The sequence below is a fragment of the Bactrocera neohumeralis genome, chromosome 5 (genome assembly GCF_024586455.1).
Source record: "Bactrocera neohumeralis isolate Rockhampton chromosome 5, APGP_CSIRO_Bneo_wtdbg2-racon-allhic-juicebox.fasta_v2, whole genome shotgun sequence".
NCBI lineage: Eukaryota > Metazoa > Arthropoda > Insecta > Diptera > Tephritidae > Bactrocera > Bactrocera neohumeralis.
The window spans coordinates 28,130,127-28,158,078 of NC_065922.1; the positions used below are offsets into that span (position 1 = coordinate 28,130,127).

The 27,952-nt window shown below is 33.5% G+C and overlaps 2 protein-coding genes across 2 annotated transcripts in view; both read right to left on the reverse strand.

Moving 5' to 3' along the window:
• LOC126759790 (uncharacterized protein DDB_G0284459) overlaps positions 1-27,952 on the reverse strand; it is a 504,946-nt gene that overhangs the window by 57,606 nt on the left and 419,388 nt on the right. Inside the window, exon 6 of the mRNA XM_050474902.1 lies at positions 26,439-26,465. The gene's annotated coding sequence lies outside the window, so the exon portion shown is untranslated. The remainder of the gene's footprint in view (positions 1-26,438; positions 26,466-27,952) is intronic.
• On the reverse strand, positions 14,896-15,498 carry LOC126759787 (serine protease inhibitor Kazal-type 2-like). The gene has a single exon (XM_050474900.1). It carries the CDS (start codon positions 15,341-15,343, stop codon positions 15,104-15,106), a length of 240 nt encoding a protein of 79 aa, XP_050330857.1. The 5' UTR covers positions 15,344-15,498; the 3' UTR covers positions 14,896-15,103.

Consider the following 27,952-nt stretch of genomic DNA (forward strand, 5'->3'; position numbering starts at 1 on the left):
TTGATGCCACAATGAGCAAGAAATAGTAAGACTCAAAGTAATCCCCTTGGCCTAGATACACTTATGCCAACATTTGGCACAGATGTCATTGACAGGCAGACCAACCTAAAAATAATCAATTTCGATGAATGGGTTTTCGCGCGAAATTTCAATTAAATACCCACAGTAGTAGCACAAAACAATCCAGCCCTATCAATCCCTTCGTTTCTCCTTCTCAAGACGTAATAGTAGGTCATGACTTTAGTATTTTGAATTTTAAATTTGTTTTATTCAAGTTCCAAAGTAGACGAATTCTTACTGAAGGTGATTGCCTTTGTGCTTCCATAGTCAAGACTTTCAGCATATTTGAGAATAAACTTTTTTTCTAAATGCGGCTGCTTACAACCCGGATGACGAAGAACACTCAAACACAAACAAAAATGGGAAGAAAATTTGGACAAATAACAAAGCAGTGGAGATTACTGCTATAAAAAAATATATATATTTCAATTGCATAACAAAATCCAAGTGAATATTATGTAATATTTCTTAAAAAATTATAATTACGCCCTAACCATACTAATTACATAACTGCAGAAGTATATACACAAAAATATATTAATTAGTAGCACGGGCAATGTAGATAAATATCAAAAAGCAGTGAAAAAATATCACATAATTACAGTGATTGCCAATGGGGTTAAGCAAGAAAAAATGCGCTGTCGGTGGCAGTGGCGGCAAATTTTTTAGTAATTATTTCGCAAGAAGCTTAAACTGTTTGTGCATTTTTGGATTTCTTATTTTACACAGACACAAATAAAAATTTAACTCATTGGCTTTAGTAAAAACAGCAGAACAAAGCAATGCCGTTTGGTTGGATAAAATTCACTTTGAATTTTGTCTCAAAAGAGACTGAGTAATAACAGTTAGAACACTAAAATTATATAGTATATTCAAAAATATAGACATTTGTGCGCTTTAGCGAAATTATCAAAACCAAATAAATATTTTATGATATAGATTAAGCCCGAGACAAGTCTTAATTCTAATTACCGTTTGGCAGTAAAATTTCAACAGATGATTTTTATTGTTTTTAGCGCTGGTATTCAATTAGTAATTTTGAAAGAGTCAAAGAGGCGTGCTCGGTATGGATCTCAATTTCACTTTGCTATATTCATATATATTGCAAATGTATATTTTTAATTACTTAACTTATGCAATAATAACAATTAAGTGCTCAAAATGATGAAACTCTATAATTATGGCAAAATTAAATGTAAAATGAATATAAAGAAATAAAAGCTGAACATATTAATTACGTACAAAGTGTTGGTCACCTCAAGTGTATGCGGCTCAGTGAATAGCGGTAACGCCTCGGCCATAAATTTCGTTGTACAAATAGCAAATACACGTAATTATGTTCGGCCTATCGCTTACACTTGCAATTGTTTGTATATTTGTATGTTTGTATTTTGCTTAGTTTCATAATGGTAAAGGAAGTAAAACCAGCAGTAACAATGGAAATATGAAATTAACCAACACAACCAACAGCCTTGCAATAAGTAATGACAATATTTCATTTCCCACGTCATCATAATTATCATCAGCCTCGCCGGCACACCGGTATGGCACATAACGCATACGCCCCGGTGTCCAGCTACACAACACTTGGCAGTAATTGTGACTCATTTACTACGCTGGCTAATTAATGAAGTCTTTTTGCAAAATACGCATTTAATTAGTGGTGGCGTAACGGTCCTTAGTGCAGCGTGAAGACCACAGAGACGTGGAAAGTACTAAAATCAGTCGCAGTTGCGTCGGCGCAGTGCGTTCGTATGGTTGAGTAAGCAATTTAAAGATTATTATTTTTGTGCGCTATCTAACTCTGAAACTGTTGACTAACAGAAACCATACTAATTTTCTTTCCTTAAGTATAAATTTCTGGTAACTTTTCTGCGTATTTTTTGCAAAACTTATGTAACAACAGCGCCTTCTATATTTTTATAATTTACTTTTATTTTCAGACTACATAATAATTCAATTGTTTGTTGCAAAAGTAAACCGAAGCTATGAACTATTGACAGAGGTGATGCTTAGCCGTAAAGCTTGTGTATACTACAATAATCAATTGTGTATTCAATATTTGTTTTTATGCAAATTTTATGCCAAAAGTGGAAATGCTTTAAATGCAAATAAGCTTTTGTGAAAATTATGCAAATAAATGTATATATATTTTTTGAAAGCTTAACGAAACGCTTCAATAATACAGCATTTTATTATTGGCACTCATTAATATGCAGTGAATAATGAAAACTCCAATGAAAATGTTACAGTCAATTCATAATAAGATTTGGAAGGGAAATAGCAGGAAATAATAAAAATTTAGTACCATTGGAAATTCAAATTAATATCGTTTACAAAATATAAAATTAGTGATGTAATACGAATTATTTGATATACGTTATGACAGAAAAGTCACCCGGAATTTGTAATTAAATTCTCCGAATAAAAACATCGAAAAAGGAATTTGTTTTAAATTTTGTATTGGAAAGGGCTTACAGTGCTTCAGTTTTATCAAAAACACAACCCTTCGAGTGGTACCAAAGACCATGGAGAGGTCGTTTAAGACATGCCTCGACCTATCCAATTGATGAAAATATTAAAATCGATCGATTTTGGTGGATATTTTGAGGAAGAAATGCGTTCTTGCTCGACTCGTCCCGATAAAACTGATTTTTTTTCAAAACAGGTCTCATTGGACATGCTGGATCGTGCGAATTCCGATCCCACATTCATGGAGAGCATTATAACTGCCGACGAGAACAATTCAACAGTCAACAGAATGGAGGGAAAAACCGAGCCGAAACCAAAACAAACCACGCCAAGGCCGTTCAAAAATCAAGGTGATTAGTGGTTTGATACATCATGAATATGTTCTGGAGGGACAGGCAGTCAATAAGGAGTTCTATTGGCCGTACTGAGGCTTTTGTGTGAGAGCATCCGTCGAAGACGGCTGGAAATGTGGAAGAATTGGATCATCAATCATGGATTTTACACGATGATAATTCATCATCGCATTGACCTAAGATTGTGGCCGAATTTAAAGCCAAAAACGCTATGAATATCATCGATCAACCACCGTTTTCACCAAATTTAGCTCCGTGTGATTTTTTCTTGTTCCACAACGATCGAAGAGATAGAACAAAATTGAAAATTGATGAAGGCCATCCCCAAAAGGTGCTTATGAGAAGTGTTTCGAGGACTGAAAAAATCGTTGGTATAAATGTATTACATCGAGTGGAAATTACTTTGAAGGTGACAAAATAAATATTGATGAATAATTAAATATTTTGCGTTTTATTTACAATTTCCGGGTACTTTTTTATTGTAATGTACACAAGCAATCCGACATAATGACATAAGATTCAAAAAAGTGCAAACCTTACCATATTTTTTTTAAGGTTTCAGGTGTATAATGTAAAAAATAAAAAAAAAAAAATCGAAAAAAGGTAGTGTATTTTTCTCAGAACTGTGCCAAACTCATAACCCAAAATTCTTTTGGTCAAATTGTTTATAGAGAATGTTTAAAATCATGTTTACAGTAGAATTATGCAAAAATTCGATATTTTGTCAAACCGAGTAGGTCGACGATCCCACGACACCGGCTATCGATCCTATGCACTGGAATTGACGCGAATTTTATCCGGCCAAGGGATAAATATACAATATTTTAAGGAACAATCCTCTACAAATAGTTGTACCATTTATGGTCTTTTGTCAGAAATATTCCAAAAATATAAAGCCTAAATTGCGGAGATAACCAATTATTCTCAATCTGAACAATATTAATACTCCGACCGGAAATCAATGCTCTAACAAATCAATAATAAATTGCAAGGTCATTGCTTTTAGTAGTCTAAAGAGACAATGTAGAAGTTTTGAAAAAACTTGAAAAACTTAAAAAAAAAGCTTAGAAAACTTAACAGCTTATTAATTGGTGTCAAGAAAACGTTCAGCAAATCGAACTTTTAAGATGTTATTATAGAAGTCAGTTATTTTTAAAATTGAAAAAAATCTTTTTTTTTTTAATTTTATTATCTTAATGTACATATATTTAAGAATACACATAGAAAATTTCATATCGTTTAGGTGAATATTTTCGAAGTTACACGCAAATTCGAAATGGCGTTTCGGAGTGCTTGGAAGTGCTATCCAAACTTTAAACGCGTTTTTCTCAAAATGGTGTTTTCAAAGTCGTTGACCAACATTACTCGAAAACGGCTAAAGTGATTAAACTCAATTTTCAATTTTTATACGAGCTTCTTTAATATATTTTTAATTAATTAAACGAAGATTTTTTCCCGATAAATCTTTTTTTTTGTAAAAAATTTAAGGGCGAAATTTTGGTAAAAAATCGATTTAGTTTTTGAGAAACCGTCATTTTGTCAAAAAAATTTATTTTGCGAATTGTTGCTTTACTATATTTAACAATACTTTAACGAACTCTGTTTGGTTTTTTTATATTAGAGGAATCAGAGATATAGTGGTCACCGCAAAACATCTTTTTTGAGAGGAGCTACCTTTCTAAATAAATATTTTAACAAATACTAAGTCTCAGAATATAGTTGAAAGATACCATAATATGTGTACAAATTTTTTGATAAATAAATTCAAAAGTTTTCTCAGAAAAAATTCTGGGAAATTCACTTTTTTCGGCCTACTAATTGTATACCTGTATAACCCATTAACATAGGTCCAATCGCGTCATTTTACATAGACTATAGTTATATTCCATCTATTTAATATAATTTGTCATTTGACCTTACTATCGGTGAATTATTTTCAATGATAATTAGCTGTGGGTCTGAGAAGACGCTGGCGGCGATGAAATGCCAAACAAATTTTGATTAAAAATATGTTTCCACTATAATCAATATACTATACAATAGTATTACAAATAAACTTCAAAGATTACCTCCTAACAGAATGAATTAAAATTATTATTCATTAATTTTTGGTGAACTTGAAGAATTAAAGCCACCATTCTAAAAAGAGGGTGCACAAAGGCATCACTGGTCAAGTGCAACGCTGTAAATGAGCCAATAAAAACAAACACACACACACATAAACATATAAGCAGTTAAATACACCAATACACATGTCTGCAGCGGAAAGACAAAACGAGAAGCATATGGTGCAAGCAACTTCAAGGGACTTCAAAGGCGCACAAAAGCGCAGTGGTAATAAATGCAGTTTTTGTGGTGCCCAGCGGCTGTTCATGTCGAAATTATTGACAGTTAAATGAGCCACAAGTAAGTTATATACATTTATGCATATGTTTGTGTGTAAATTTTCATATTTTTAATACTTTTATTTTTTTTCATTAACATTTTTTATTATAATTAACATTTCGACTATCAACGGCCAGCCGTGTCGCGCTACAGGTGTAACGACCTTGATCGTTTATGGACCAGCTGACATTGCACGTGTAATAAAGCACAGCAATGAGTGTCAATAGCCAGTCAGTTGGCCAGACAGCTGCCCAGTCAGCGTAGCGCCTATGGCAGAGCAGCACACAGCAGCGCATTGAAGAGCGATGCTGTTGTAGCATTGGTTTTTGTTGCAATTTAAAGTGTTTTTTTTTTCAATTACAATTATAAAAATAAAATAAAACATATAATTGTAAATAAAAATTGAAGAAATGAATGAACATAAGTGGTGCTTTGAAATCAATTAAAAAGAACCTTCACAGCAAGGCAGATAATTATTAAAAATTATTAAAATTAAAAGCTATTTTTAGGTGTCCGTCCAGTGTTAGAAGTGCGTAGAGCACAAGGGCCTATAGGCTTTACATATTTTAGAAATAATTTACCTATAATTTTGTTGTACTTAAGAATATTCACGATTTTTCATAGCAATGAATAGCTTTGAGTACTGTTTAAAAAGAAGTCTTAATTCGGCAAGCTTTACTTTTTTATTTTTTAGTTTTTGTTTTCATATTCGTTTCTTTTTTGGAATTTTCAATTGGTTGATAAATGTGTTGTAATTATAATTTTTAAGTATTTTTTTGCAACTAAAGAATTATTTTTTGAATTAGAATATTTTGAAAATTTCAATTTAAATAATTTTAAATTTCAATTTAATTTATTTGGTTTTTGAAAGAAACAATTTTTAAGCAAATTTATTCATTAATACTAAAATTCAATGAATGACATTCAATCATGGCCATCAATATGTACATTCAGTTTTCGGTTACTCATACGACGTGGTGTGCGCATACGCAAAGGCGCGCCAGTTGCTGATTAACAACAATATATAACCCCACACATACATAAGTGAATAATGAAATATGTATGTATGTATATGCATGCCCATATATCATCATTTTTAACTTAATTACAGATTTATTATAGCCACAAGTCGTGCTGTCGGTGTCAGCCTTCACATCTACAAAGCGGGGATCACCCAAAGGTACTAAACTCATTGTCAGCTGTAGCGGTAGAAATAGCGAATGAAAAGGAAACAAAAAAAACAGAACATAAACGCGCTTTTGGAAACCATCTTCACAGCTGGCAACTCAACAAACGAATGGAAACAGGTTGTTTTTTTGCACGTAAGGTGCGGTATTTTTTTATACACGCATTACTGTACAGGTCTTCTTTCGATTTCTTTCTGAGTTGGCAATGAGCTCAGAATTAATTTTGCAACCAGTTTTTTTTCTAAATATTACCCAAGCTTTGCAGATTTATAGCAATTATGTCATAACATTATTAGTCATATTCTCTTTTGCTCTATACTTTTTGTTGTTGTTACTTAGCAAATAAGAAAAATTATAAATTAATAAAGATGAGCAAATAATTATTGTATTTTTTTGTTTGTGTTATCAATTAAATACATACATACATATAGCTTAAAAGAGAAACACATATTGTTAATTACTTGACATTATCTCTTTTATACTTCTAGAAGAAAAGCAAAAATTATAACATGCAGGTTTACTCTTATTTTTTATAGATAATAAAAATTTAATCTTAAAACAAGTAGGGAAGCGCTAAGTTCGGGTGTAACGGAACAATTCTCAAAGATCAAAACCGGAAAAATACCTTCACCTCTGAGAAATACTTTATTTTAAAATTATTGCTAAAGAATTCAGCATTCATAGAGAAATCGTGAAATTTTTTTATTACGTACATATGCATGTGGGAGATAGGGGTAGTATTGACTCCACATACCGCTGACAGAAATGCTCTCTCGGTTGTTTTAAAATCATGATATTAGTTATATGGCCTTTAGGATAAGTTGTCATTCAATTTTATCCATTTTTGTACAAAACCACATTGTTATAAGAAAAATAAGCTCTTTCAATTTCATTAAGATAACTCACATATTGACCGATATTTATGACATAAAGTCAGCCGGAACTTCGAAAATGTTTTCATTAGGAATATAGGGGATTAAGAGAATTATTGCTCCGAATCAATCCATTTTTGTCACACGGGCACATTATTATTAGAAAATAATTCTTTCAGAGTTCCTTTAATATATCTCACAGATTGACCTATATTTTCGGTAAAAAGTCTAAGGTACAGGGGTCCACATATTCGGTACCTGGAAGCTAGAATACTTTTGATCCGATTTAGATAGTTTTTGGTCATAAGCTGGCACACTTCAAAGGCAGTATTTGTGAATATATGTATGTATATGGATCTATCGAGGAGTACTCAAAACGCAGTCATCAAATGAAGCCATATGGATGGGACATTAAAGTAATTTCGCTGGAAATAATAAAAGCCAACGACAATTTAATCAAAATATCATTTTCTTAGATGAGGCCTATTTCTGGCTTCGTCAATTTGTCGCTATTGTGGTGAGTCAAATCTTCATATGGTTCAGGAAACGCAAGTGAATCCCCAGAAATTGATATTTTGGTGCAGATTGCGGTATGGCGGCTTTATCGGTCCTAATTTCTTGCAAAGTGAGACAGGCGAGCGTTATAACACGATGTTGACCGATTTTTTCCCAGAATTTGATTAAATCAAAGCGAACACTCTCTACTTCTAACAAAAAGGTGCGTCGCCTTATGTTTCATGTATAAAGTTGAGAACATTGCGTTCAATATTTGGAGACTCGTAAATTTCGAGAAATGGGCAATCAAATGACCGCCAAGATGATTTTATTAAACGCCTTAGGGTTATTTTCTCTGAGGGTATGTTAAACCAAAGATTTACTGATTACATAATTCATATTCAAATATATATATGGAATTTGAAATTGTGAAATTTTAAATTTATTCTTTAATAATATTGAAGACTCAATATATCCAGCTCATAATACGAATCATAGCCCGAACTAGAGACAAAATGTAACGCTATTTCGCAACTCTGTGAGAATTTTTCAAATGCTTTATTGAAATAATACGCTAATTTTATTAATAATTTTGTATTTTGCAATTTGTTGCGAGATCTTGAAGACAGTTGCCAGCACGCTAATCACACCATTGCTCAGATTACATAATATATTTTAAAATTACGAACACAAGCATACATAAATAAACATGCACATTTAATCGATGTAATCACTGGTGAATGTTGATGGCATTGTCTGCGGGTTCATGAACTGCCACAGCGATTTGCGCCCCCCAACATGGCGACATTGACGATGGCGAAATGAAAAGTTAAACCAACTAAAATTAAATAAATCGCAACCTTTTTTATCGCCCAACCATCGACAGTTAATGTTTTCGCTGCTGCTGCTGCTGTTGTTGGTGTTGTTGTCGCTCATCCACCTTCCAAATTTGCTGTGTGGAAATTTTGCGCATGCAAACCAGTTGAACCGGCCACCGGCAATCAGACCAGAGCAGACTGTGTGACTGCTGCAATCGGCGCTCATTGGTGACCATGCAGAGCAAAAGTGGCAGCGCTGATGAGTTTTTTGCGCCACAGTGGGCTGCCGCCATTCGCCAATTAGCCAGCTGAACGCTTTATGACTGTAGCTACGCAACGCTCGCCGGCGATTGCGTACGCTTTGCTATTAATTCAGGTTGTTTTGCACTTTAGTCATGTGACATCCCACACTGGCGGGCGAAGGTGGTGCTGCGTTGGCACGCATACGCCGCGCCGTAAAGGTGCATGAACCGTTATTGCGGCTGTCTTAATTGATAATGTGACTAGTCATAATCGCACGTCGATAGCTTGCAGCAATTAAGAGTGCAACATTTTGTACTATGCAAACGCACCTCAGGTGCGCATGCGTACAAGCGTTGCGTTCAATACTGTGCGTTTATGTGTGTGTGGGATTTCTATTAACGCTATTACTATCTAAATATTTGTAAATAATATAAGCAATCACTGATAAATGCAATGACGAGGTTGTCATGTGGGAAAAGTTATTTTAGCGCTTTAGAAATTAACGGTGAATATTAAAATAAAAATTAATGGATTTTATTATGAAATTTATTAAAGTCATTACAATCTATACATACTCGTACATATATATGTTATGTATATTGGTGATATAAATTAACTGTAAAACCCGCTTGGCAGCCAAGCTCTTCGCTTGGAGCAATATTGCTCCAAGTCCTCTTGTGTCTATTTTCGCCTGTTGGCGTTTATAAATATTACTGTCTAAATTGTTGTTGTTACATGCGAAAGTGTCCTTATCTGTCTAACTACAAAATTTATGTCTGCAATTAATATTATTGGTTTAAAAACTTTTACTTCGGTATGAAAAAATGTTCACACATATATTTTTGTTTTACTTTTCACAACTAGTTTTCAGCACAAATTTTACCTTTTGATACCCTGAAGAGGGTATATTAATCTTGCCACTATATAGTATACACATATTGTGTAGTCGAAAAAGTATTTTCGTATTTTGTGAATAGATGTTTTTGCAGTCGTATATCTCCAGTGCTACCAATCACACTGTGTCATGCCATATAGTGTTGGAAAGATGAGATTTTAAGCTTCATTTAACCAAAAAAGAAATTAATTCGGGAATGCTGAAAAAAGTTACAGCTGTTCAAAAATAAGTGAAAATAATGAAGAAATTCGCTATATTTTGAAATTTTTGTATAAAAAATGAAAGAATAAATGAAATTTGTGAAGATTGCGGAGACGATGTAGCATAACAATGGTATTCTCGCTTCCGTTCTGGAAATTTCGATGTGAAAGATGCACCTCGCTCTGGTCGACCTTTCGTTGAAAAGGTCGATGAAATTATGGAAAAGATTGACCATTTATCATTAAACGATTTTGAATCATTTAAAAAAGGCTGGCTACAAAAAGAATTGTCTTTAATGGACCGAATTAATATCTGCGAGTCTTTGCTGAAACGAAATGAAATCGAACCATTTCTGAAGCGAATGGTAACAGGAGACGAAAAGTGGATCAAATACGATAATAATGTGCGAAAAAGATCATGGTCCAAGTGTGAGTGTTTGGTGGGATTGGAAAGGAATCATCCGATATGAGCTGCTCCAGTCTGGTCGAACGATTGATTCTACATTTTACTGTCACTAACTGATGGGATTGAAGCAAGCAATGAAAAAAACGCCCAGAACTGATCAACAGAAAGGGGTTCGTCTTCCATCACACACACCTTTGATGACGGCAAAAACAAGAGCTTTGGCTGGGAAGTTTTGCCCTGACCTTGCACCATCATACTACCATTTGTTTCGGTAAAATCAGAACTGGAGTAAAGTTGGCTTCAAGCGAAACCTATGAAAACTACTTGTCGCAGTTTTTCGCCGAGAAACCAGAAAAGTTTTACACTGATGGAATAATGTCTCTAGCGAAAAAATGGCAAAAAGTGGTCTACCAAAATGGTACATATTTGGTTCATTAAAGTTCATTATAAATATAAAAAAATAAGTTGAAATTTGATTATAAATACGAAAAGACTTTTTCGGCTGACCAATATTTTACAAGATGTCTACACGAAATTTGGCATTAATTATTTTCCAAGGCAACGCCACAATCCTTGTATATATTATTCAGATCAGATCACTACAGCATATAGCTAACTGATCAAAATCAAGATAGAGATCATTTGATACATTTCTATGCTATAAGAAATACAGCTGTCAAGGGTATTATAGTTTTTGTGAAGTTTTTTAATGTTTTCTTTTAATTTTTTCACGCAAAATATTTGCTTACTATACTACTTAAATACAATTTTGTACATGAATTAGTGGCGAAAATCAGTTGGCGACAATCTTGTGCGAAAGTTTTGAATATGATATGTTGTTGCAACCAGTTTCAGCTTTTGTTTTTGCCTGCTTTTTTATTTGGTTTCAGTGCCCACAACATGGTAATACGATCTCAAAAGTTTTATTTCATCTCTTTTCATGACTGCATTTTAATGACTTTGACAATAATACACATGTGAAATTTCTATTATTTCGACTCTCAGCACAGACGGCAAAATTAAATTTATATTTTGATCAAAAATTGCTAATGAATTTCCGCTGCTGAGCAGTTTAGTGCAGCTGTATAATGGGGCTTTGGCTTCACACGCGATTTTAAATATAACTGTGCAATTTCGGTTTATGGGCAATCGATGATTGGAAATCGGAAGTGATATGCAAATTTGTGGTTTAGAAAGGAAAGCAAAGTTTGGAAGACATAGAAAATAAGTTTAATGTTTAAAATAAACTATAATACTCTGTAGCAACTGGTTGCAAGAGTATAAAAAAAATAGTATTGGAAGCAGTTAAAGATTTCCTGTCTTCAGAGGCGCAATTAGATTACTAAGCAAAATTTCATTAATTTTGAACAAAATTGAATGTGAGTTCCTTTTTTGTTTTTTGAAGTTAAGAAAATGGTGTACTAAATTGCTTTGAAAAGAAAAATATAATTTTGAGAATATTTGTTTGTTTTTTGTATTCTTTTTTGCTAGTTTTTTTGCTTAAAACTTTTAAGCATTTGGTAGAGGTTTTTTGCGCCAATTAATCCAAAAAATATTGGAATCCCTTCAACCTAAATTACGGTACTTGTATACCGCAAGCCGAATGAAAATCTGTTGCCTCGATCGATTTTTCTGCTTACTGTGTCTAAAAAGTTTAGACAAGTGTGTGAGGATTGCACCGCGACCTAGAGTCTATGTGTCCCTAAAAAGTTTCACTTCAAAAGGCTTTTAGACTAAAATGGGTATAAACTGGTGTAGAAGCATTTGAAATTGGTAAATATTGACAGAAATTCATAGTAGGTAGAAAGCCATGAGAAATAAAAGTGAAAGGAAAACATAATTTACGGGCGATCAGTTGATCGGGAAGAGAAAGTGAAGGAGGCGTGGCTGAATTCTTAAAGTCTAAAAACGGTTTATCTCCTTGCGTTTAGGACATAAGAAAATACGTTTCCACCAATTTTCATGATAAAACTATTCAAGATAAAAATAAAAACCCAAATTTATTAATCCTATTTAATTTTTTCTACATTAATTTGGAGGCTATGTGAAAAAGGTGTTAATACAAGAGATGTAGATTTTTTCTATAAGACTCGTAGGTTTCCCTTGAATTGAGATAAACCATTTTTAAGTCTTAAAAATTCAACCACTTCCTCCCCTACTTCTTCTCGACCTAAGAACGCCTTTAAATTATTTTTTCCTTCATTTTTGTCATTTTATATTTCGTCTCCGTTGGGTTTAAACCTACTATGATTTTTTTTTGTTTTCAAAAATTATCTACCCGGGACTAGTAAGATTTACAATTATTTCTAAATCAAACAAAATTATTACAAAAATAAGTTGTGAAAATTTATCGTGCAATATTTACAACATTTTGTGATAAAAATACAACCAAGAACATCTACGAGGTTTGCAAAAAAATTTATTTATCAAAAAAATGTTTCTGGCCAAACTGTCAAAAGCCTCACTGAAATCCATTTTCACTTCGATGATATTACTACCAAAAAATTTTATAAAGCAAAAAAAAAAATTATAAAATTCAATAATTAATTTGAGAGAAATATTATTTCAGGAAACTCGTATTTTTACCCCAAAACAAATAGTGATCATTTCTATAATTCACAATTTCCTTATCACTGTTCAATACAATATGTTTTCAAGGTTGATGTGATAAGCTCTTTGCTTTACTCGGACTATCACTGCATAGTCAGTACTTCCAATTTGGAAAAATAAAATGTATACTATACATAGTTTCTGAATGCGTAATCTGCCAAATGCGCTGAATGGACATTTTTGTTGTCAAAGGTCAACACATGTGCTTGAAAATAATTTCAAAATTTTATAATGTGCAGAAAACGATGACTGATTTCAAGTTCAGATTTTATAAAGACTAGCAGTGTATAAGGTTATACTATATGTTTAAGCGAGGTCAACATAGCGACGACAAATACTTATAGTGCGTTCAACATCGATACCAAGTTCAAAATCTCTACAACTATGTATACTAAGATAAATTTATGATACCACGTTTTCTGTTCGTAGAATTTGAGAACGATTTTCTAGGCAATTTTTTGAGAAATTCTAATACAACTAATACAAAAATCAAAATGAGTCTGTAAAAGAGATTTCTAGATCTTATTGAAACTCTTATTGTTGATTAGCCAAATATAAATATTACTCATCACATTCTGAAAATATTGTTAATGCATTAGCTATGTGTGTGTAAAAACGTAGAATGAGTAAAAAAGACTTCTGACGAATTCAAAATTATCGCCATAAACTCGCTGCTAATCGAATGTTGCCCTCAACTGGGTAAATGAACGAATGCGAAATACTTGTGATCAGATATGTCCCATACGGAAACACGAATTCTTTCTTTTCTATTAATAAACAAAAAATAATAATTTTTATAGATATAAATTTGCAAGAAAAACTGGAAAAAAACTAAAAAAAGTTGCAGACTACGTCAAGCTGCTTAAAAGCTGTAGAGAGAAGAGTGAAGAGTGTAGAGAAATGTAGTGTGGCGGAGGGAAAAATAAATATTAGGAATTTCTTGAGCAAATATAGTAAAAATCTGCAAATAATTCAACGATAAAGAAGATAACATAGCTTTGAACGTCAACAGTTGCGCTTTCTTCTGCCACTCGCTTACAAAAGAGCACGTCTTTTAGGTAAAAAAAAATAAAGTTTTCTAGGTTCCCTTAGCAGTTTTGTTTTAACATTTATTTGGGTGTTACAACCCAGTAGGAACCCTACAAAGTACTGGCTAAGTCGATTTAGCATTGTTCCACTGACTGTTTGTTCATACGTGTTTTGGTGAACTAGTCGCTCAGATTTTGAGATATCGATCTGAAATTTTACAAATACATTTCCCTACCCAAGAAGCGGCTCATTTGTCGAAATCGGTCATATCGGATCACTAAAAGATATGCCTGCTGCCATATAAACTGACCGTCCTAATCAAATCCTTATAAGGAAAACTTTTTTATTTGACCAGATATCTTCATGAAATTTGGCAGGGATTATTTTCCAAGGCAACGCCACAATCTTTGAATGTATTACTCCGATCGGATCACTACAACATATAGCTGCCATACAAACTGACCGATCAAAATCAAGTTAATGATCTTTATATACCCTTTTATGCTATAGAAATGCAATTGTGAAGGGTATTATATGTGTAAGCAGTTATTTAATATTACACTGAAGGCGATTAAAGCAGCACACTACATCGACGGCTGCGTCCACCGCATATTTCAGTATATTAGTTCATAACAATTATTATTATTATTGGCATTTCGCTGATAGACGTATTTACAGTGTATATTAAAATATTATCGCTGCGATAACGATATGCTTGCTGATAACGCATTTGGTCTGCCACATATTGATAATATTGTTGTCATAAACACATACACAAACGAAAACAGTCATTAAAGTTACAAATGAGCACAACATTTATGGTCAATGGTGAGTAATTTCTGTGGAAACTTCGATAAATTCAAACAATGCTTCTTATTCACAGGTAAAATATTTAATTTATTTTTTATTTAATATTATTCACATACATATATAAAATCTTCAGCACTTTCGCCCAGCTCACTGGTTATACAATTATTTAATTTATATATTTCTAATGCACATACAACATTGTCACAAGCAGCTTTATTTAAAACTCATTTCAAATCAATACACCCATTTATGGTTCGTTTGTATGTCTTTAGCACGGTCCAGAGCGCAGCATATTCAGACTGCGTCCACGGCGTTCCGCATCACGGCGCACGCAATCGTAATTGCAGCGGTTCGAATAGGTCACCATGTTGGAGCCGCAGACTGGATCGTAGTTGCGTGGGCACGGGCAGAAGGGCCCATCGCTCTCTGCAGCTGGTGCAGCGGCGGTCAGCGTGGCAAGTAGCACGACGGCCAGCAGCAAAGATGTGATTAGTCGTAGGAATTGCATTTCGTTATGATTTATGTATATATATATTCGCCTTTGTAAATTATTATGTAATGTTGTTGTTGGCTTGTTCTAAACAACCAGCGGTCGCTTCTAAATTTTAACTTCGCGTACGTAGTTTCGAAAATCAACTGAATTCGCTTGCTTAGCGCTGATAAGTTTATACGCTTAAATACTCGTATGAAAATACGTTTGCGGTTCTTATCGATCGTAGAACCAACACAAGGGTGTTAAGTGTTGACTACCAAGTGGTAATTAGTAAACAATAAACATAGCGAAGTAAAAGGGGGATTTTTATGCGGGCCCGAATGGGGATTCTTGAAATTTAATAGTCCAGCGTTTCAATTTAATACGTTTTCTACATTGTGTGTTTGAGCAAGTATAAGTATGTTGTTGTGGGCGTGACACTTCAATGCACGTTTAGTTTAAGAGTCTGTGATTTTTACAATTCCAATATTCCCTTAATTTTCATTCAATGACTATTGAATATTTAATGACATTCGCAAGCATATCCGCCATGCAAATGCTTAATATGCATGTAGACTGCTGGCCCGATAATTAGAAACGATTTTGTGATTGGTAATTATATGTTGAAGAGGGTAAATTAAGTTTGCCAATATCAAGTCCTCTTATAGAAAACTTGTTTATAGGAGGAGATATCTTTACGAATTTTAGAATTGGCTACCATTCCCGAACAAGTGGTTCAGATCGCACAAGCTGCCTTACAAACTGGCCGATCAAAATCGAGATAAAGATCTGTAAGAAATGCACCTGCTAAGGATCGCAGTACCAACGGGCACCTGTGGGCGAAAGTTTTTGAAAAAGTGGTCGTGGCCCATCTTCTAATAAGTTTAATGTACATATTTCTGAAACTCCTTAAGATACAAGATTATGAGAACTCCTACCGACAGTATAAAAATGGAGGAAATGGGATGGTAACCCCATGACACGACTTTAATGGAGTCGGGATCAAAACTAAACGATAGTCGTGGCACCGCCCACTTTTAGGGAAAACACATATGTATCTCGAGACCCGTCGAACCGATTTCAATCAAATTCGGTATAGGATATTCTACTGATATTCCTATACTTATTACAGTTTGAAAATGATAGAATTCTGAGTACAACCACGCCTACTTTCCATAGAACACAACTTTAAATTCCATTCGATTCTTTTACTTTCTTGTGTACAAATCAAGACGGAATTAATATAATGAAATATGTCACCTTATGGAACTAAAAGTGTTCAAGCTCCTGGGTACCGAATATGTAGACCTCAGAGCCTATAGTTGTATTTTTATCGAAAACATCGGCCAAGGTAAGAGATATATTGGGTAGTCGAAAAAATCTTTTCGTATTTTTTTTTATAGATGTCGTTGAAGTTGTATATCTCTAGTGCTACCAATCGCATTTCATCATACTATATGATATTGGAAAGGCAAGATTTTAAGCTTCATTTAACCAAAAAAAAAAAATATTAAGTTCGCGGAAGTTGAAAAAAAAGAAGAATGCCACGCCAGACTCCAATGAAATTAGTGAAGTTTACGGAGACGATGGTGAATCAGTTCGTGTGGCACAACAATGGTTCGCCCGCTTCCGTTCTGGAAATTTTGAAATTTCGATTTACATTGATGAAAGTTTTATACTGATGGAATAATGTCTCTAGCGTAAAAATGGCAAAAAAGTGGTCGACCAAAATGTTACAATTTTGTTTATTTATTTATTAGTATATTCAAATTCTATGTAAAATTGTTCTCGTCTTAAATTCAATCTCTACATGCTGTAAGATACTTTATAATTAGGTTACCCCGATTATCTTCTTTAAAAAGTGCGCAATTAAATTGACAAGGATTTCCATAGGTGATACCATCACTGCCGCAGACTGGGTTCCATTCTCTTGTACACATACAAACTGATCTCTCCGAGACTTCTTCGTGCTCTGTAGTAGCGATCGTCAGCGTAGCAAGCATCGATGTGTTCAGCAGGAAAAGTCTGATCAGTTGTAGAATTTGCGTTTGACTTTTCATTGCATAATGTTGGTGACGGCAACCAGAGACTGTTTTGTAACAACTTTAACTGAAGTGTTCCACTCGGTGTTGATAAATTTATATGTAAGTATATAAATAAAAAATTGCAAACTTTGTTTTTTGCTATTTGGTTGCACTTATCAATTTCACTAATTTCCAATTTTACGGTTAATTAATATTTAATATTTTTTCCAAGCATATTTAATTTAAAATCAGGCATTTCCGTAAAGTTGCAAAAAAAAATTAAATTTAGAAGTTTCAATAAAAACTTCAACACAATTTAAAAAGGCCTTTTATTCAGAATTATTTTATTTCTTTATATTTTTTTTTCAATATAAATTTAATTTTTGTCCTTAATTTTCTAAGGAATCTTAGCAAAATGTTATTAAATTATATTAAAACGAACCTTTAACATCATCATGGCTTATATATAATGTTTTTTGTTTTTTTTTTATTATTTCAACCACTAAATATTAGTTTAAGCTTAATCACATCTTTGCAGTTGCTTAATATACAGGCTTTGGCCATGGCTGATCGTATAGAGCAGTGCGCAATTGAATTCGCAATAATTTAAATAGGTGAAAGAATCAGTGCCGCAGATTGGTTCATAAAACCGTGGACAATCACAGAAGGGTGATAGTCTCGGCGTCATTATTCCAGGCACGGCTTTCTGAGTTTTGGCTGTTATCGCTGTAACAAGAACCAATATGCTCAGCAACAAAGTTGATTCGAATTGTACAAATTGCATTTTGCATTTATATTTATTCACCGTCTCTTTTATAGAAAACATATATATACTAAAACAACTTTGATTATTCGACACAACCAAGGGTATCTTCTTTCAAAAACCGACTGAATAGCTGTGCCTGCCGCTGATAGTGTTACCTGCTTGAATATCGAAATTAAAATGCATTAATTTCTCTCTTTTTTAATTTTTTGATATTTCTGATTTTTCAGCTTCGCTTTAGTTCAATTAAATGGTGAATTTAACAATATTAGACAAGCATATTTAAAGTCCCGTAAAGTCGTAAAACATGTTGTTGTGATAGTTATTTTTTTAACAATAAAAAATTTTTTTGTGAAACACAAAAATCTTATGGCGCACAGGCTCTATGAAGCATGCTTCCATGAATTTCATCAATGAAAGAACAGCTTCTCCTCAAAAGCATTTGCTTGAAATGCTGTAGAGATTTCCCAAAGAGGGTAGTAACCGACTGATCAGCTGAAGTCAATCCGAGAGTATAGTAAAACCAACATATGTCTCGAAAATCCGGAAGACATGGAAATCATATTTACGATTAAAAATGTTTGCAATCAAAACGGTATCCTTACAAGAACTTGTATTTTATCGTTTAGTTTGTAAGGTACTATATGTATACCATAGTGGTTTAATATCAGCAGTGCGGAGAAATAATATGATAATGTTGCGAACAAAATTTCAGATCGATAACTCAAAAACTGAGGGACTAGATTGCGTCTATACGGATAGACTGACGAAAATAGTTAATCGACGCAGCTCGTCACGCTATATATATACATACATATACATATATTGGGTAGTCGAAAAAGTCTTTTAGTAGTTTGTCACTAGATGACGTTGCAGTCGTATATCTCTAGTGCTACCAATTACATTGCGTCATATAATATAGTGAGGGAAAGGTGAGATTTTAAGCTTCAGTTACCCAAAAAAAAACTAAAAAAAAACTAAATTCGGGGATGTTTAAAAAAGGTTACAGCTGTTCAAAAATGAATGAAAATAATGAAGAAAATAGGTATATTCTGAAATTTTTGTATAAAAAGGGAAGAATTCCACGCAAGCCACCAAGGAAATTTGTGAAGTTTGTGGAGACGATGCTGTATCAGTTCGTGTAGCACAACAATGGTTCGCTCGCTTCCGTTCTGGAAATTTCGAAATTTCGATTTACACCGATGGAATAATGTCTCTAGTGGAAAAATTGTAAAAAGTGGGATACCGAAATGGTATATACATATTTGGTTCATTAAAGATCATTATAAATAAAAAAATTTGTTCAAGTTTGATTAGAAATACGATCGCGAGTAGAGAAGTTATAAACCAACAACAAACATGCATTTTAAAGCATTTTAAATACAAAGTGTTTGACATTTTTGATGAGTTAGGTAGTTCGCAGCCATCTTAAATTCAGCTTATATTTAAATGATGTTTTTTTATTTATTTTACATTTTATTACACTTCCTCTTGGTTTAATCGAATGAATGCTTTTGAAATGTTTATGGTGTTATAACCATTTAATTGCATTGCGTTTAGTAGTAATTAATTGCTTATGTGGTCATACATTTGCGCTATCATCATTATTTTTATAACAATTTTCGCAAAAACATTTGAACTGGTTAAAATGTCATTAGAAAGTGTTTTCACACCGTACATGTATTGACGGCTGTCATGGCGCTGCGACCTGTGCCACCGTCGCTATGTACATGAGAGTCCAGTCGTCCGGTTAACACCAGCGGACGCCTTTCGCCGTTGCGTGGCATAGACATGTGGCAAGTATAAATACATATATATATATATATATATATATGTATGTATGTGTGTAGCAGCAGCAGCAATTGTTCACTTTATTCGGTATGTTGTTGCAACTAACAAGTGTTGTTGACTCCGCGCACTGCCTTGGTTCGCTGGAGGAGATGTTGCGCATATGATAGCCGAACGTGGCACTACCAGCTGTTGTAGTTTTCTTGTTGTTGCTCAAAACAACAATGTCTTCCCTGCCACCACACGCTCCCTCGTTAGCAGTCGATCGAAAGTTATAGCTGGCTCATGCCATTTTTATCCATTTTATTTCATTAACCATTTTTCCTAGTTGCTTTTGCTACAGTTTAAGCTCGGAGCAACTGGCCGCTTTCGGTACGTATTGCTGTTAAAATGCAATTAATTTGCTGTAATCGATCGTCAAATCGATCGATATATAAAATAACCAGCTTTGCTACTTTGCACTTTTTCCTGCTGCGCCGTTCGCGGCGGCTAAGATTTTTCTCTTTGGTGCGCGTCGTAAAGGTGTTTGATTTTACGAGCGCCATTAAATTGAACGAGGCCAAGATTTACGATTTCGTTTTTTAAATTTTATTTTTAAGTTTTTCGAATTTTCATTAACCCATTTTTGGTCATTATTCATTTCAGTTAAGCTATGAATGCTTTAGAGAATGCATAAAATTGGTCGAAAATCGAGGTTAGTTTCTTTTATCGAGATTGAAATGGTGGTAATTATAAAATTGTTGTTCAACCACGAAATAACTTCGGAGAAAATAAGGTTATTTAATATTAGATACATTGTAATAGACGATACAAACATTCATATCTACTATGAGTAACATAAGAAGACAAATGATAATCTAATAAATTGGCACCGAACGATAAGGCCCTTTTCTGGCTCAATGGGTACGTAAACAAGCAAAATTGCCGCATTTGAGAAAAAGAACAACCTGAAGAGATTCAAGAGCTATCATTTTATCCAGAAAAAAACAAAGGTTTGATGTGGTTTGTGGCCCAGTGGAATCATCGGTCCATATTTCTTCAAAAATGATGCCGGTGAGAACGTAGCCGTCAATGGCGACCGTTATATCGCCACGATAACCGACTATTTGATGCTTCAAATTGAAGCTCTTAACCTCAGTGACATTTGGTTTCAACATGACGGCGCTACTTCCCACACATCGAATCAATCAATGGATTTATTGAAAGAACACTTCGGTGAGCAGATAATTTCATGTTTTGGGTCGGACTTTTTCCTGTGGGGATATATAAAGTCTAAAGTCTATACGGGCAATCCCGTTTCGATTCAGGCCTTGAAGCAAAACATCACGCGTGTCATTTGCCAGTTATAAGTCGAAATGCTTGAACGATTTATCGAAATTTCGACTCAATGGATGAACCAAAGAATATTCTTTGGAATGATAATAAACATTCCCTATTTAATTTAAAGTTTTTGTGGTTTTTCTTTTAAAAAATTGGGAACCTCGAAATTGTTCACCCTGTACAATAAAACAAAGTTTGAAGGTTAATTCATGACAGCCTGTCTTTTTTTAGAGAAGGTAGGTTTCATTTAAGGAATTAACGAGGTATTGTTTAAGACAAGATACAAAATCGAGTCTTGAATAGTGGAAGAATATCCAAATTTATAATCAATATTTTAAGTCGATTTCAGCTTTTAACTACCATTTGTTCAAATCGATGCAGAACGCCCTCAATGGTGCACGTTTCACAGCAGCACAAGCTGGCGCAGTTTTTTTGGGATGGAATCCGCATAATGCCAGAAGATGGGAAAATGTTGTAGCTTCAGTATGTCAATACATTGGAATTTTTAAAATTTCTCGGGGTTGAAGCCGCTAAGGTTAGATTTACTTTAAGAGTTTGGTTATTCTCGTTTTTAAAAGGCTGACACTTTGTTAATTGTTCGTGAATTCTTGAACAAAAACAATATTGTAACGATGCCCCAGCCTTCGCATTCGCCAAATATGTCTCCGTGTGACTTTTTACTATTTTCAAAAACAATAAAGAACCCCTAAACGGTTGTCTTACAGGACAATTTGAAATCGCTGAAAGAGCAGAAGGTTATCCCAAAAATCGAGTTTGAGACCTGATTCATCGATTGAAGAAGCGCTTGCATAAATGCATAATCTCTAATGGAGAGTATTTTGAAGGCGACAGCATTAAAGCAGACGAATTAATAAATATTTTTTTCTATGACAGAAAATTCTCGTTATTTTCTGAAAGAGCCACATTATTATTCTTTTAAGTAAATAAATGTTAAAATTTTGAAAAAAAATCGCACATATTCATATTTTTCCCCAATTCATGAAGTTGATGCCTTTGAACAGTAAAAGTTTCGGTCGTAGTCTAGATAATTATACATAAGAGACTATCCAAGGAGTAAAAGCATTGTGTATATCATTAACAACAATTAATTTTTTGAAATTTTATTACCAATGCCTCCATAACGCCCTCAACGACCACTAATAAGAACTCTCCAGCCGTTGAGTGCAATAATATGCGGTACGAAAAACAAGACAACAACAAAAAATATAATAATAAAACAAGTAATATTATGACACGCCCTCAGCGACATCGCAGCGCAACGTTGAAGTGTGTTTTGACAATTTCGCCGACAACAATTGAAAGTGATTTTCTTGCTTTTCCGCTTTTCGCTTTCCGCGAGGCGGTCAAACAGCCGCGTAAGGCAATTAAAGGTGGCGCTTGTAAGAAAAAGAAGACAAAAGCACCAAAATAACGCTTAATTTACTAGTAAGCTTTTCACTTTTCAACGCGCATGTGAAATGCAAGCGGTTATTTACACACGTTACACATAAATATGTTTGCTGTTGCTTTTGAGGTAATTATTAAATAATAAGCTAGCAAATAAACAGCGAAACCAGAAGAAGAAATAAGAAAGGCAATTGACGAGTGACATACACACACACACGCACATACAGTAAGATAGTATGTATGCAAATGCACAGATAGTCGTAATTATGCGTGTGTGTGTGTATGTTTAGTCGCAGCAAACTATGCGCAGACTTCCGTAGTCTCATGCTAGGCACGCAGTATTTTATTTGACAGACTTGTCGCCATGTGCAGTTAGACCAAACTGACGCGCAGGCGCAAAGGCGCCCAGGTCATAATTGGGGGGGGCAAATTATATTTGCAGCCAACTATGTATTCATATGTGTGAGTGTGTGCGCGTATGTACATGCGGTAGTAAAAAAATTAAATGTCTTACGCTTAAGACGTCTTATTGTTGTTGGTTTTTCTCTGTTGTTTTTCTCGCCACATTTGACTGTTTGTTGGGGTAATTAAAATTATTATTTCTATGCTTGTTTTCTCTTCTTGCTTATAATTCCTGTTGTCACTGTCGCTGTCAAACGGGTAATGAATAATCGCCAGTCTGTCTGCAATCAATTTTATTTGCCCAGTCTTTGTTGTTGGTCGCTGCATATACTATAATTCGCGACGGCCAGTTTTTAAGTCTATAATATGAAATACGAATGCAAAAGGTTGTGAAAAACTGGCAATTGGCGAGTGTCAACAGTAAAAACTTGCGATTTGAAAATTAAGAGTGAAGTGACCGAGAAACAGTGGCATAGAAATGTTACAAATGAAATTTATTCGCATTCTCAAACTGGTTTGCAGAAATGAACTGATAAAGAACTTTATTCTCATTCAAAACGAGCTTTTTGACTTTGAATGTCTCGTTGGTAACAGCAACTAAAGTAAAAAACTAAAAGTGCGAGAAGTGCTTATACGTGCATAACGTGTTTACATATAAATTATATTGGGTAATCCAAAAAGTCTTTTCGTATTTCGTCTTTAGATGTCGTTGCAGTCGTATATCTCCAGAGCTACCAATCACACTGTGTCATACCATATAGTGTTAGAAAGGTGAGATTTTAAGCTTCATTTAACCAAAACAAATTCGGGGAAGTTCAAAAAAAGTTACGGATGTTCAAAAATGAGTGAAAATAATGAAGAAATTCGCTATATTTTCCTTACCTTTTCCTACCTTTTTCCACTGCAAAAACATCAAACAATTTTGATATAACTCCATAAATATAATACTCATGTGGAAGTTAGAAGAAAAAAGTGGAAATGGATAATAGAGTTTGAATTACCAGTTGATAACTGTTGGCGTCAAAAGTTTTACTTTTAAAATTAACTTTGAAAATGCAGTTGGTCATACGTAGTTTGTCAGTTTAAGTTTGGTGGTATAAAATGTGTTGAAAATTTAAAGGAAAACTTCGTAACAAAAAGTCTAAGGCTTTTTTTTTAACAAATTTCTCATTTCAGCAAAAATGAATTATATACAAGTCCTAATACATTTTCACTACACGTTTTTATTTGGGTCTTAATAGGATAAAATAATTCTACACTTGTCGAAAAGAGAGGCAAATCTCGGCAATTAACTCACAAAGGTATGAGCTTTGCTATAACTATGGAAAAAAATAAACATAGAACTGTTTGAAGAAATTGAAAATTCGGATTAAATTTTATGCTAATTTGCTTCAGTCAAAAAATCTTACTCAGAAAGTGAAAATGGCTTTTTTGCATAACTAAGGATACACCTAGTGTGACAGCCTTAACAGAGGAGATTTTTGGAAATTCATAAAACACTACTAAATCAATTATTTTAAATTTTAAGGGTATACTAACACATGTTTTAGGACTATACAGAAACTTTTTTGACGAAAAAAATGATTATTTTTTAAGTGACACGCGAACTCCGACCGCGCCAAACAAAGGTCAACCAATGCTAACATGATTTTGTGACATTTAGTATGAAGCCTAAAAAAAACTCGTCTGGTAAATAATATTGCCCGTATGATGACTTATGATCCCAAAAAAAAATCCAAAAATTTACAAATGGCGGCGTTTATTTTTTTAATCGTTTTTGGTACATTAAAACTCGTTTTTGATTAGATTAGAAACTCGTTGGCCCTTGTATGAAGACCTGGTTTATACAGAACATGCAGAAAAAATTTAATATTAAACGGGTGATTTGTCTTCGAGTACGAGTAATCACCGCAAAAATTCGAAATTCGCGAAAACGCTTTAAGAGATTACATACAGTTAAAATTAAAAAAAAAACGATTCTTTTTATTTTATTTTCTTTTTGTACATACATATATCTAAGAATACACACAGAAAATTTCATATCGTTCCGGTGAATATTTTAACGAAGTTACACGCAAATTTGAAAAGGCGTTTCAGAGTGCTTGGAAGTACAAGGTCAAACTTTAAACGCGTTCTCAAAATGGTGTTTTCAAAGTCGTTGAGCAACATTACTCGAAAACGGCTAAACCAAATAGTCTCTAATTTTAACACAAGCTTTTTAAATATAATTTTTAGTAATTAAATGAAGACTTTTTCTCACCGATAAATATTTTTTTATGAACAATCTAATGCCGAAATTTTTGTCAAAAATCGTATATTTGTTTTTGAGAAACCCCATTTTGTCAAAAATTTTATTTTGCTTATTCCTTTCATTTGCTTCACTAGATTAAATTATTTAAACGAAATCTGTACGCGTTTTTTAATTTCAGAGGATTCAGTTCAGCGATATAGTGTTCACCGCAAAATGTCTTTTTTGAGAGGAGTTCCCGGATATCAGCTGTAGTTCCATTCAAAATAAGTATTTTTACTAATGTTAAGTCTTAAAATACTTTTAAAAGATACCATAATAATATGTGTAAATATTTTTGGATCAATAAATTGAAAAGTTTTCTCAGAAAAAAATCAGGAAAATTCGCTTTTTTTCGGCCCTCTAACTGTATACTTGTAACCCCTTAAAGATAAACTGATTGAGCTGACTGAGCTGTGCTGAACGGCTACTTTTTAGAAGACTATAACTCAAAAAATATTCGAAATATTTATTGAAAGTTTTAGTATATTATTTTTAAAGGTGTGGACTATCGGAATGTGAGAAAAACGATTTTTTTTTTTATTTCACAAAGGGTACGCCCCTTAAAATTTTCATAACGAACGCTATGCAATTTAACACTTTCTTTTATAGAATGTTACTTAATTTCCCCGGTAGCTCGATTTAAGCTATTATAATCTTTTTTATTTTAATTAACTTTATATATTTATACCATAACAGAACTTAAAATACATGTATGTACACAAGTATATTAATCGTAACCTTGAAGCTTCGCTGCAACTTTCATTTATATAAAACTCGGAAAACTATATTTTCCATTTTGAACAAGTTTTGAATATTATTTTTTTAAATACCTACATTTCTTATATTTTTTATGTGTGTGTGTTTGTATTAAAAAATAATTTTCAATAATCGACACTGTGTAATTATGCGGGCAAAAATGATTAGTGAATGGATAATTATGAAATAGAAATTCTATAACCGAACGCTGCGATGTGTCAGCAGACATTTATTTATTGTTGTTTTTTTCATCTTTTCAAATTGAAACTTTTTAAATACAAATTAAACACACACAAGTTGTGAAGTGTTAGAAAGTGAATTTCACTTTTTCGCATTTAAAATTAATAAATAAACAGAAAAAGGAAATAGATTGACACTCACCAATTGCTGTACAAATGTAGCGAATAACTGCAAAGAAAAGAAAACACAAACAAAGACAAAAATTAGTAATTTATTTACACATACATACATACATACATAGAGGCAATGCTTTATTGTTTGCTTTCGGATGTGAGTTTGCATGAATGGCTGGTGTTTAAAAATTGATTTTTATAAATGCGTTTGCATTGTTTAACTCTTCATTGTTATTGCTGTTTTTTTGTTTACAAGTATTGTTTGTTGGGTGTTTCCGCGGACAGATTAACTGCGCGCTGGCTTTTAACACTTGCTGGGTGGTGGGAATGTGTGAATGTATGCAAGTTGTGATACATGTGTGTATGCACATCCAAAAATTAACTTATGGAATTTATTTAAAGATAATAATACAGGATTTTTAGCTAAATTTTTAAAGATGTCGGTGGCGACACACGCCCGCAGGGTGGGGCTGACAGAACCAGAAGACTGCAGGAAATTTCTAGAGCAGAGCACCAGGGAAACAATGGACTTGTCCCACATTGGCAAGACTACGCTGTAAGCATCTGGGGACCCCATGGTATGATATACTGCAGGTATCGATAGTGAGGTCGCAGAGTCTGTTAAAATTCGCATCAAGCGCACGCATCCTAAAGGACGACTACTCCTCTTGGACATAGCAACTGTACTCCATCTGGTATCTTAAAATTTGTTTTGCTCACCCTAATGCATATGGTGATTATATGTAATATTGAGAGTTGCCTATGTAAAACAATGCGTAACAGCGTAAAATTATGCCTGGGCGTTAAGTCAATCACAAATAAATTCCTAAGCAGTAAAAGTCTTTTGTTATAAAATATTACGAATTTGCTTTTATGTACTGTGTATATATAGCGCTAATTGTTTGCACAAAAACATTAACGCCCTGTCAGTTGGTGGCATTAATTGCTATACGAGTTTCAGCGCAAACATATGTACATAAACAACATAAACTGTATCTTGTTTAAGTGAATATGCATATGTATATAATTATCGGATTTTAACCAGCAGAAAAATGCTAAAAGCTTTACAGATAGCTTTTTCCAAGTACTAGATAATAATGTTTCTACAATTTCTGGTACTAAAATAAGTATAACTAACTAGTATGAGTCCCCACCCAGAGTCTTTAAGTACAAAATTTTTCCAGAATTATATACAAGGTGTATTTTAGAAACTCTCTATAGCGCCTTAAAAGCATCATGTCATATTTCCTTGCACATATAGTATATCCATACCAATAAGTTTCAAGTATGCTTAAAGATAATATTGGGTAGTCGAAAAAGTATTTTCGTATTTTGTCAATAGATGTCGTTGCGGTCGTATATCAACTACTCAATATTTACATGAAAATTTCCTACAAGCCACATTCATATCTCCATAAAAACACTAAGTTGTATTTGCTTGTGGCAACCACATGCATGTGGGCAATAACTATAATTTTTGCAAATTTATGCCTTTCTAATACGCATGTAATATAATTTTAAGTGCATTTATTATTTTTAAAA

What these genes read in the sequence shown, in the direction of transcription:
- LOC126759787 (XM_050474900.1), bottom strand. Translation starts at nt 15,343, where the DNA reads ATGCAATTCCTACGACTAATCACATCTTTGCTGCTGGCCGTCGTGCTA.